This window comes from Octopus bimaculoides, chromosome 23, assembly GCF_001194135.2.
Source record: "Octopus bimaculoides isolate UCB-OBI-ISO-001 chromosome 23, ASM119413v2, whole genome shotgun sequence".
NCBI classification, from domain to species: domain Eukaryota; kingdom Metazoa; phylum Mollusca; class Cephalopoda; order Octopoda; family Octopodidae; genus Octopus; species Octopus bimaculoides.
This window is the reverse complement of record NC_069003.1, coordinates 32,017,369-32,028,669: the sequence shown is the minus strand read 5'-3', so window position 1 is coordinate 32,028,669 and position 11,301 is coordinate 32,017,369. Positions and strand designations below refer to the sequence as shown.

Here is an 11,301-nt window from a genome sequence, read left to right as displayed (position 1 = left end):
ATTTATTCTTCACTTCTTGTGAAACACCACTTCAAAAAATAAATGTGATATTTGTTGATACACTAAAAGGAAATTATGTCCTAAATGTAATATTGGTAACTTCCAGAATTCTTTTGAAGATTTCTATACACTTTCATCATCATCATCATCATCATCGTTTAACGTCCGCTTTCCATGCTAGCATGGGTTGGACGATTTGACTGAGGACTGGTGAAACCGGATGGCAACACCAGGCTCCAATCTAATTTGGCAGAGTTTCTACAGCTGGATGCCCTTCCTAACACCAACCACTCAGAGAGTGTAGAGACTTTATATATATAAAGTCACATGACTGAAACAAGTAACAGAATAAAAGAAATAAAGAATATATATGTGTGTGTGTGTGTATACGAGTGAGTAGACTAACAAACACGTTTAGTAGGAGTTACACATATTATTTTTAAAATTTTAATTTTGGCCCATGCAACTTAATAATGTTCTAGGGCCAAATGAAAATGTTTCAAATAATATCTATCTATATATATATATATATTGGTAAAATGAATGGTCTACTATAGACATTCCTCAATATTTAAGTCAGCATCAGAATTGTATTTTATTATATACAATGATGTTCCTTAGACATGCATGCACAGACACACGAAAACGTATCCAGTACAGTACAAGATATTTCTCTTCAATATATTTTACCGACTGTGAGACATCTGAATCACTTCAGATCTTTGTGTAAATTCATTTCATGTATTTTAATGAAGTAATTAACCAGCTTTATTTCCACACCTCTGATTACCTTGGAGGCGCTGGTACATCTTCTATTATAGGTGCTAGAACAAACAAGACACACAGTTAACATGATAGAAAAAGAAGCACACTGCTCTGCTCTTTAAGTGTTGTTAACAGCGACTGGCAGGAAATGCTGACCACTACTACTGCTACTACTACTACTACTACTACTACCAATGAGCATATCTCAATGTGGGCTTACTCTACTACTACTACTACTACTACTACCTACATACATACCTGATGGCTGCTTCTCAACGTGGACACAGGTGTCTTTGGAATCAGCTAAATACTGTTGCTTCTGGAATAGGTTAACTAGAAGTAAGGTATATTGAGAGTGTACTCTGTGTCTGTCTTATTGGTCGGTCGTCAGTTAATGAAATAATTGCATTTAAAAGAAAAAAAATAATGAATGGAAAGGTAAAAAATCCTGAAATCTGAACATTGTGAATTGGTAGTTTATAACATTCATGGTTCTATAAAACCTCAATGTCCTAGAAGAGTATGGGCATTGTTTTCTCACCAAACAGACTTAATGAATAAAAGCTTTTTTTAATGAAAAGCTTGACCTAAATTACTTACCAAGAGAAACTCAGTTTTTATACCGTCATCAATACATTTAGGTATCATTCTGTATAAAATTAATAAATCAAAATTTTATATATATATATACATACATATATATATATATATATATATAAAACAATATAGTTGGATAATGTTTCTAAAAGACAACTGAACAAACCAATCATCTCCCCTTATTTTTGTTCATGAATTGAAAACTATTTGTGAAAGACTGAAAGAAATATTAAAAAGAATCATTTCTTGTTTGTAATTTGGATACTGTTTGTAAAAGACCTTTAAATAAACCAATCCTTTCCCATTGTTCATGGTTGTTGGAACAAAAAAAAAAAAGAGACAAAACACTTATCATTTCCCTTCATTTTTGTCTGTAAAAGACACCCAAACAATTCCCTCTTATTTTTGCTTGTAGAAAGCGCCTACACACACACATGAATTATTTTCTTTGTAAATTGTATCCCCCCCCCCACCAAATCCAATAAACTAATTATTGTCTCTTTATATCTGTTTGTATCTTGTTTTTGTGTATGTGTCTATGTGAATTCACTTATTTTTGTTCTGACAATAAAATGAAATTAAACAATTTGTTGTTGGTGTCATATTTCTAAAACTTTATGTCCACCATCACCATCATCATCATCGTTTAATGTCTGCCATCCATGCTGGCATGGGTTGGATGGTTTGACAGGAGCCAGTCAGGCAGGAACCTGCACCAGGCTTCTGTGTCTGTTTTGGCAGGGTTTTTACAGCTGGATGCTCTTCCTAGCACCAACCACCCAGTAGAGTGGACTGAGTGTTTTTTTACTTGGAACCAGCACAGCCAAGATCAGTTTTGGTATGGTTTTTACAGCTGGATGCCCTTCCAAACGCCAACCATTTTACAGTGTGAACCAATTGCTTTTTATGTGGCATCAGCACTGGCAGGGTCACCAAGTAACTTGGAAGACAAAATTTCTTTTAGAGGGCATTGAAGGAGGTTCAGAGTTATTCAGTCAGAGAGAGATCAGGAATGAGGACAGAAACGGGTGTGTTGTTATAAAGGTGCCACATGGTTACCCAGCCTGAAGGAAGAGCTGGAGAGAGAGAAAGAGAGTGGGAGACAGCAAGATTACAAAAGAGAGCAGGAGACAGATGATGGCTAAGTACCAGGTAGAGTAGTATCTGTGCTCAAACTTTTATCTCTGTTAACTGCAGAAAGCAGTTTTACCCCCACAATCCTGACAAGAAACCTTCTAAGCATATTCTCCATATGCTGTGAGAAGTGGAGATACTCTTAGTGACATTTCTTACAAAAGGCAATTCTTCAGATTCCCTTAATTTTCCCCATATTTCATCAAATATCTCTTTATAGATCAATAATCAAATACTTTTGGAGGTGGATATGAAAAGAAAAAAAAAACATGCCTACAGCAGATACTGAAAAAGTATTGCAGAAGTAGAAAATATCGATTCTATATAAAGGTAGGGTGGTCACAACTGGACGGCTTTTGGTATTAGTTCTGCTTATAGAGGATTGAACAACAAGAAGCTACAAACATAACGTAACAGATGTAATATAAAAAATAAGATCTGATGTGGGCGAACTAAAGATTGAAAATGATTGATTTTATTTTGATATTTTTTATTCTTAATATGCCTAGAATATTATCTAACGTATCTTTCTTCTTTATAAATGTTTGATCCGATTAACATTTGACGTCTGCTATCAGGTCGACACGTTATGTAGAGGCTCCTTGTAATATACCTGACAAAAATATACATCGTCGTCGGGTTTATATCACTTGAGTGAAATGTACAAGTTGCGAATTGCACGTAAAGAGGGATAACTCTGCGTTACTGCGTTTATCGATGGAAATATTGACGTTGAAGATAATGGTGGTCTTAAATTTTATAAACCAATAAATTTAGAAGAAAATATACATTATTTACACGTTGAAGCTCACAAATTGCCAATTCATATCTTTCTCATTAATAGTTGTAAAATTATGCAAAATGGTTGAACAGGGCGCAGGTGTGACTTTGCGGTTTTGGGTTCAGTCCCACTGCATAGCACCTTGGATAAGTGTCTTCCGTTATCGCCCTGAGGCGACCAAAGCTTCGCACTTAGATTTGGTAGGCAGAAACTGTGTGCCTTTGTGTTTGTCACTCATCATCACTTGATGAATAGTGTCGGTTTGTTTATGCCCTTATAATTTAGTGATTCAGAAAAAGAGACCAAACAGAGTAAATACTAGGCTTAAAAAAGGAAAACCAAGTACTGGATTGATTTGTTTGGCTAAGCCCTTCAAGGTGGCGCCACAGCATGGCCGCAGTCCAGTGACTGAAGGAAGTAAAAAGATATATAAGAGCATTTTGCGCCTTGTGGTAGCAAGTGTGTATCCCCTGATATTGTACCAAAACCAAATGGAAATTCACGAATATAAGGTGAGTTCAAAGTAGGAATTAATCACAAAATTTGTTTAGACTTTACTCCAATTCCTAATATTGAACCAGCCTTTCAGTCATTATTTGGAATAAAGTTCTTTTTCAAAACTCTGCCTGAAGTACACATCCTTAAATTTCATATCTGATGATTTCAAAGATGTTATTACTAGAATCACTAAGGTGGCATGCTGGGCTAAATGCTTAGCAGTATTTCATCTATCTTTACATTCTGAGTTCAAGTTCTGGTGAGGTCGACTTAGCCTTTCATCCTTTGAGGGTTGATAAATTGAGTACCAGTTAAACACTGGGTTGATGTAATTGACTAGGCCCCTTTCCCAAAATTTCAGGCCTTGTACCTTTAGTAAAAATGTTATTACTACTGACACTCTTATTGGTTTGTTGAGACAGACATGAATGCCTTATGATATCCATCTATTGATCAAGCGATCATTCTCCATCCATCAATCAAGCCATCTTCTCCACCCACTATTCCTGGGAAAGTCATGGGGGTAGAATCTTCAGGCACTTTCCCCATAGGGTCCTGTCAGAAGCAACCAACATTACACTTTCTGGCTGGATTTCCAAGCATGACCAACTGAGATTATGGATATTATCCAACCATCCTGGATCCTAGGCTAGGAACCACTGGCCTACAGTACTAAAAGTGAAGGCACATATTGGATAATATCACCATCACTGTATTGACCAGACTATCAAATGTGGTTATACACCGCTGATCACAATGTGCTTCCTTGCATCGTTGCAGCAATCGAGTAATGTTACCCCACTGGCCAGGTGGGCAGGCCATTATTTCCACTGAACAGGATATAAGTCCATTGCAGGGTTACAGCTGAGTGGAATGGAGTAACATGAAATGAAGTGTTTTGCTCAAGACCATAACACACCACTGATCTAGGAATCAAAACTATGACCTTTGTGATGGTGAGTGCAACATCCTAACAACAAGACCATGGCTGGAACATCTCTGATCATAGTTCAGCTTAATCAAAGCTGATCAGAGAGTAATCAACAACAACAGACAGGACAATTACTGAAAATGAATTATCTAATGACATTCAGCATACAATTTTTAATAAAATTATACTTTACTTTAAGGGCTCTCAACAATTTTTATCCATCAAACTCCTTTGATTACTATATCATCCAGGTGGATCCCCATAGCTATTTTATGTATAAAAACTAATTTTATAGAAATTGCTTTCAAAATTCCTATTTTGTTTTTCACACGTTAATTTCTGCAGGTTGAACTATGTAAAATGTTAGAGAAAGAAATCTAGCTGTTTCTTGTAATGCATACCAATAAATACATTTAGAGCAAAGTTTTTTCAGTGGGGACCTTAAAATATTATTGTGGATCCCCAATTCACCATTTTGTTGTGTGGATCCTGGTTGAGAACCACTGCTTTAACTCTTTAGCCAAAACAGTAATTCTAAAAATATGCAATAAACATCATTAAGACCTTGAAGCTACAAAACAATGCATGATTAATTCAGAACAATGTAAATAAATGCACATTACATTTGGTTGAGTAATCTGAATGCTAAAGGGTTCAGACAAAAATAAAATTAAAATAAAACTTGAAGAAAATGAATTTAAAAAATAAAACAAAACATTACACCAAATGCACTGGTTTATTGCTTCCATTGACACTTTCATCCAGTCTTCTAGATTACCATTTTTGCAGCATTTATTAATTACCAGCATGTGATGATTCCGAAAGGAATTTGTAGTTTAAAGTTACAGAAATTATAAATTTCTTTATGGTGAGTTTAAAAAAAAAAAGGGAAATAAAACCAACAACATAAAACACCCCTAACTTTCTCTAGAAAATACCAATAGAGCAGAAACTGTATTGATATTATTAAATATGTATAATGATCATGGAATATATCGAGTTAAACATAAACATTATATATATATACATACATATGTATACATATATGTATGTATACATACATACCTATATATATATATATATATATATATGTGTGTGTGTGTATACATACATATATGTATACATATATATGTATATACATACACATATATATACATACAGACACGTCTATATATCTTTGTCCTTTGTGAGTAATTTCAAAAGGATATATTTACAATATCATGATTTTTCACACCAGTAAATCCAGATCAGCATAAACTGCAGCATCCATGGATTTTGGACCGAATGACATTGATGGCTACTATATGACAATAGAGATATACTTAATCCTAATCAATGTATGGAAATACAATATTAAGAATATTTGATATGATATAATATCCTTCATACTAGTGCCATCATCTCAAAAATTGGAACATGGTTTGACACGTTAGTCAGTCACTGCAGAAAGATATCCAGAGGTTTTTAGTTGATATGCTTTATGACATTAACGTAGCCATGAGAAATTCAATTTTGATTATAAAACTCCGACCGACTAGCTTATCAAGGTTCACTTCCTGAAAGGAACCTTCCAGGTTTTTCCACTTTGGATCTGTAACAACTGAACTGTCATAAGAATGAGGTAAAGATTGAATATATACATGCTGACCTGTGGCAGCCCCACTCCGAATGCACACCAGTTTGTCCCCTTTAGGTGACCCCAATGTAATAGAAGAGGCAGTACCTAAAGGCTCCATCTGTCCAACTCCAACACAGTTACTACTTGATAAAATTTGCCACCCCATTAGTTTACTCAAGAATACGATTATGGCTAAATGGTGGAAAGCAATCTGCCACATGAGCAGATCCTCTAATTCTTTGGGCTCGAATGACAATATGCTGACTCTTCCGTCTCTACTGATTGCTTTTATAGTGTCAGTGCCAATCTCTAACACCAACGATGTCCTGTTAATCTCATATCCAAGAGAAGTTATATTAATTTTAACACTAGATTCAAGACTGCTGTTTAAACAGCTCCAGTGGGTAGAAATCTGAGGATCAGGTACGTGGATAGCCATCCTATCAACTGTTTCCATGACACGTTTACGAAGCACAGCATGCTTTGTCTGTTGTATTATTTGTTCCAGCAGCGTTTCGTTCTCCGTCATTTCTGTAAGATCCTGGCGACTGTAACCATGGGGCCCAGCAAGTCGCCGCCTTTTGCTCAAACCCAATGTGACAGTGACTGGATGTGGGGGTGAATGGTTGATAGTTTTATAATGAGCTTCTCGGAGAAGCTGATGAAGAGAATGTTCAAGAACATGGTTGTGATCCACTTTGAGAGAAGTAACACGTTTATCCTTGTCGTTGTAATGGCACAATACAATTGAGAGCTGGACACCAGGGAATATATTCGTAATGATTTGGTTACCAACAACCATATGTGGTACCTGAGATTTCAACTGTACTGCTTCTCGAGCCAGTTGTGAAAATAGTTCTTTGCAAAACAAAACATTTTGAGCAACTTCCAATTTCTGATGCCAATATGTGTCTGAAGGAACGGGACATAATCCACTTGGCATTTTCAGAGCTACACTTGTCAGGTCTGATAATTCCGGGAAAGTCTTCACTTCAATTTTTACGTAAGCAACACCTTCTAACTCACTTGGAATGATTACTTCAAGACAACTTTTCGGTGTGCCAGAAATAGAATCAATATTGTCCATCTCTTTCGTACTTTTAACAACCTCGAACGTTCCACTCTGCCAATACCTGGAACCAACAGATTTGTAACTGAAATCTCCAAGAATGGTATTTCCAACTTTTTTTAGTCTCCAATTATGTCTAAGTTTTAAGAGTTCTATGTGAAAGTCAGACTGAGTCCTCGCACTTGTTTCTTGTTGTGATTTTTTCAGACGTTCCGTTCCCTCGACCAAAACAGCTGCAGCCGAAACCAAACTCCGCTTTTTTGCCAAGAGCTGAACTGCCACGCGAGACTCGTTAGATTCACCAACTACGTGATCAAGAATCATATAACGTCTTTCTTTTGCAATATTAACAACATCATTAAGAACACTTATCTCAGTTAATGCGATCTTCAGTTTATTCCTCACAGAATCCCACGGCCACAGCGAAGGTTGGAATGGCGCTAACACTTTCTCGTCTGTTTCCTTCTCCCCTTCCGATGTTGGTTTGCCCTTTTCTTCACTTTCATCTCGGTAAAAATCGATCTTATGTGCAAGTTTGGTTAGGTTTTCTGACATAGAAAGCGGCGGTAAACATAATTCCTGCCCATCAAATGAAACTTCTTGGATTTGTTGTTCAATAATTGACTCGACACTAACAGAAACCTCGCCGGTCGCCATCTTTGTTCAGTTAATACAAAATCTGGATTGGGGGATTAGATTCGGCTTTTTTAATCACCAAAGTGAAATACAGAGGCATCTACGAAGTTACGGTGAAGCGTCTACGTGGTCGTTCAAACTGTTACAACTAGCAGTAAAATCTGCTTCAAACTACAGCCCATCATTTAAAAATGAAGTGAGACACATTAGATAGTGTTGTCTTAGATACTCCTCCAAAATGGGATCGCAAGGGATGAAACGTCTTCGATGATACATCTGCTCAATAGGGGTTGACCTAGATAAACAAAAATAATAACAACAACAGGGACGAATAATAATAAATCAAAGAAATTCTATTATTTCACAAAATAATAAAAAAACAATGAATTATTGCTATAAACTAACAAACATCGTTAGATTTATTAAATTATAGAGAAACAACACAGGAATAATATTTCGTTTCGTCGGCTTTGTCTATCAAAATTTTTTCCGGAAATCTAACCGAGAACTTCCTGTGAATCTGAAGAAATTGTTTGGGATCAGTAGAAGCCAGGCTTTTGGGCGATCTCGGCTGATTTTACCATGAAATGTCATTACGAAGTACTTGGAGTTCCGTTCGATGTCGGAGACGAGGAATTAAAAAAATCTTACAAAAAGCTTGCTCTGAAATGGCATCCAGGTAAGTTTTTTTTATGGGAGCAGACGTAGTATTTCACATTCTTTTTGTACCACATGTCTTTTTCATTCATTGTTTATATAGATATTTTGCCTCCACACAGGGAATTTCGATCCGCTAGAAATAGCTGCCGGTTCTCACTCATAATAACATAGCTGTCTTTAAAATATAATGACGGGACATTGAATAAATTGGTCCAGAAAAAGGAATAGGATGGCCAAAGCTGGAACAGCTGAGATCTACTCAGTTAAGGCTAATTTGGGGGCTAAACAAGACCTAACAGAAGACTGGGAGCTTTAACGTGTTCGCTCGTCCTGTTAAATATAGAAACCAAACCTTCATGTCACAATCTACCCTCTTAGAAAACAAGAACAGGATAAATAATGTCTGTGAAATAGTAAAACAAGAAAAATTGACGGGATGGTCACGGCTGGTATTCTTTTGATCAAAACTGTTAAGCAACAGCAACCGTCATTTAATTACAGATCGTTCTTTACTTTCGTGTTATTTTCATTCCAGTTAAGAATTGTTCACAATCAATTTATTATACGTGTTCGATAACTTCATATTAAATAAATAAATTTGTGTGCGTGCGGTGTGTGTGTGTATGTATATATATATGTGTGTGTGTGTGTTTGTTCAGTTATGATAAAAATTATTTTACATTGATCTGATGGGTTACCCTACATATTTATTATTCTTTAACAAGAATATTATTGATAAGGAAGGACTTCGACGATGGCTTAATCGACCGAAAAGTCACTGCTGTGTGTGCGACTGTGATATGTCAACAGATTGCGTAACAGGCAGAACATGTGAGTCGAAGTTTACAAACGTATTGGTAGCTTGAAAAGATCGTGCACTGCATCCGACTATACTTCTGCCTCCACATGTACACGTCTATATTTGTAAAGGGTTTGCCAACTAAAAGGTCATGTAACAATCACTGTTTGGAAGCGCGATTTATTTTTTGGAGCCAGAGATGGGTTTCCTCGGAGATTAATGGACAGCCAGCTCTCTGTCTGCCTCTCTCTAGCATACAATATTTAGGAAACAACGGCGGAATTCTGTTTTGAGTACCCCATATAACTTCTCATAAGTTTTTTTTATTTTCGGAATTTTCAGTAAATGTTTGTGTATTTGTGTTCTACACAGGAATTTATACGATTATGAAAATACATTTAACAGAAAAATTTTTTGGATCTTTTTCTTTCTTCTTTCAGAGTTTAAAATACGGACAGTCCGAATTTTTTTTGTTTAAACCCCTGCAATAGACCATTAATTGTATTTAAGGGGGAGAAAGATATCGAAAAACATCAATACATCAGAGTGAGAGAGAAACGAGAAGGGTATTAGATGGTCCTAAGATGTACTAAAAATAACAGCTAGATAGCCCTTAAAAGAAAAAAAATTGTCGGGTGGGGTTGCATAATTGTTTGAATTCCCGTGTGTAGAACAGAAATTTTCAAAAATTTTATGAAAATTCAAAATAAATAATAAAATACGAGGTGTGTATGAAAAGTCTTGAGCCCCCAATAAACAAAACATTGTTCAAGACTTCTGAGGAAGGTACAAGACTTCAAGGCTCAAAACTTTTCATACACCCCTCGTAAGTTATGAGGGGGTGCTTATAGCAGAATTCCACCGAAATAACTAGTGAAGGTTCTAAACTTTTATATCTTTTTTCCACGATGAAGGATTTCTTACTTGTAACTTCCTTGTTTAGGAAGTTCATATTCATGGCAAAATAATTTATTCTGCTGTGTGAACTTGGCGAAGTTTCCCCGCTGTGAACTTATATTGTTTGCATGTATCTTTATTTTCTCCATAGACTGTGGCTACGCTGGGCTTCCACCTTGAAAAAATTGACTCCACTACTTATTTTCAAGTCCCGTACTTTTCTATCGGTCTTTTTGGCCGAATCGCTAGATCACGAAGACGTAAACAAACCAACTCAGTTGTTAAGCTGTGGTGATGGTGGTGGAGACCAATACACGTTACGAGGGGCTTCCATAGTTTCTGTTTCCTAAATTCATTCACGAAGCATTGGTCAGCCGCAGGCTATAGTAGAAGGCATTGGTTCAAAGTGCCACGCAGTGGAACCGAACCCGAGACAACGATCTCGCTCGAATGTCTATTCACGTGCCACCGGCACAAGTGCCAGGAAGGCGACGTTGGTAACAATCACGCTCAAATGGTCCTATTTACGTGCCACCGACACGGAAGCCAGACAGCTGGTGCTCTGGCAACGATCACGCTCGGACGGTGCTCTTAGTCCTCCACTGGTACAGGCGCCATCACGATTTCGCTTTCGCTTGCCCCAACAGGTCTTCGCAAGCCGAGTTTAGAGTTCAGTGAAAGAGACGTACATATATGTATATATACATATATGTATAGTTTTTCGTAGAGGCACAGATGGCAATTGGGAGTGGTGGGTGAATATGGCGGCGTGCTGTTGAAAATAGTCCGCTTGATGCTGAGTGATTTGTCTCGGCGGTCACAAAGTCTCCAGAGAAAGTGCAACAGGGAAGTGGAGTTCTCTCTGTCCCTGGATCTAAATGAATGCAAGTACTGGGAACATCTTCCCTTATATATA

At 36.8% G+C, this 11,301-nt stretch overlaps 3 protein-coding genes across 3 annotated transcripts in view; 2 read left to right on the top strand and 1 right to left on the bottom strand.

Moving 5' to 3' along the window:
* The window catches only part of LOC106873748 (MRG/MORF4L-binding protein), an 8,038-nt gene extending 6,090 nt beyond the window's left edge, over window positions 1-1,948 (top strand). The window contains exon 5 of the mRNA XM_014921246.2: window positions 822-1,948. Within this exon, the coding sequence (XP_014776732.1) occupies window positions 822-850 (29 nt within the window). The 3' untranslated portion in view covers window positions 851-1,948. The remainder of the gene's footprint in view (window positions 1-821) is intronic.
* A 3,480-nt stretch (window positions 1,949-5,428) lies between these two features.
* On the bottom strand, window positions 5,429-8,149 carry LOC106873745 (mediator of RNA polymerase II transcription subunit 17). The gene has a single exon (XM_014921242.2). The coding sequence runs from the start codon at window positions 8,048-8,050 to the stop codon at window positions 6,185-6,187; it is 1,866 nt and encodes a 621-aa protein (XP_014776728.1). The 5' UTR covers window positions 8,051-8,149; the 3' UTR covers window positions 5,429-6,184.
* A 153-nt stretch (window positions 8,150-8,302) lies between these two features.
* LOC106873746 (dnaJ homolog subfamily C member 21-like) overlaps window positions 8,303-11,301 on the top strand; it is a 34,148-nt gene continuing 31,149 nt past the window's right edge. The window contains 1 exon segment of the mRNA XM_014921243.2: window positions 8,303-8,708. Within this exon segment, the coding sequence (XP_014776729.1) occupies window positions 8,612-8,708 (97 nt within the window). The 5' untranslated portion in view covers window positions 8,303-8,611.

Bases quoted from the DNA above. Each gene is read 5' to 3' on its own strand.
- LOC106873745 (XM_014921242.2), bottom strand. From the start codon at position 8,050: ATGGCGACCGGCGAGGTTTCTGTTAGTGTCGAGTCAATTATTGAACAA.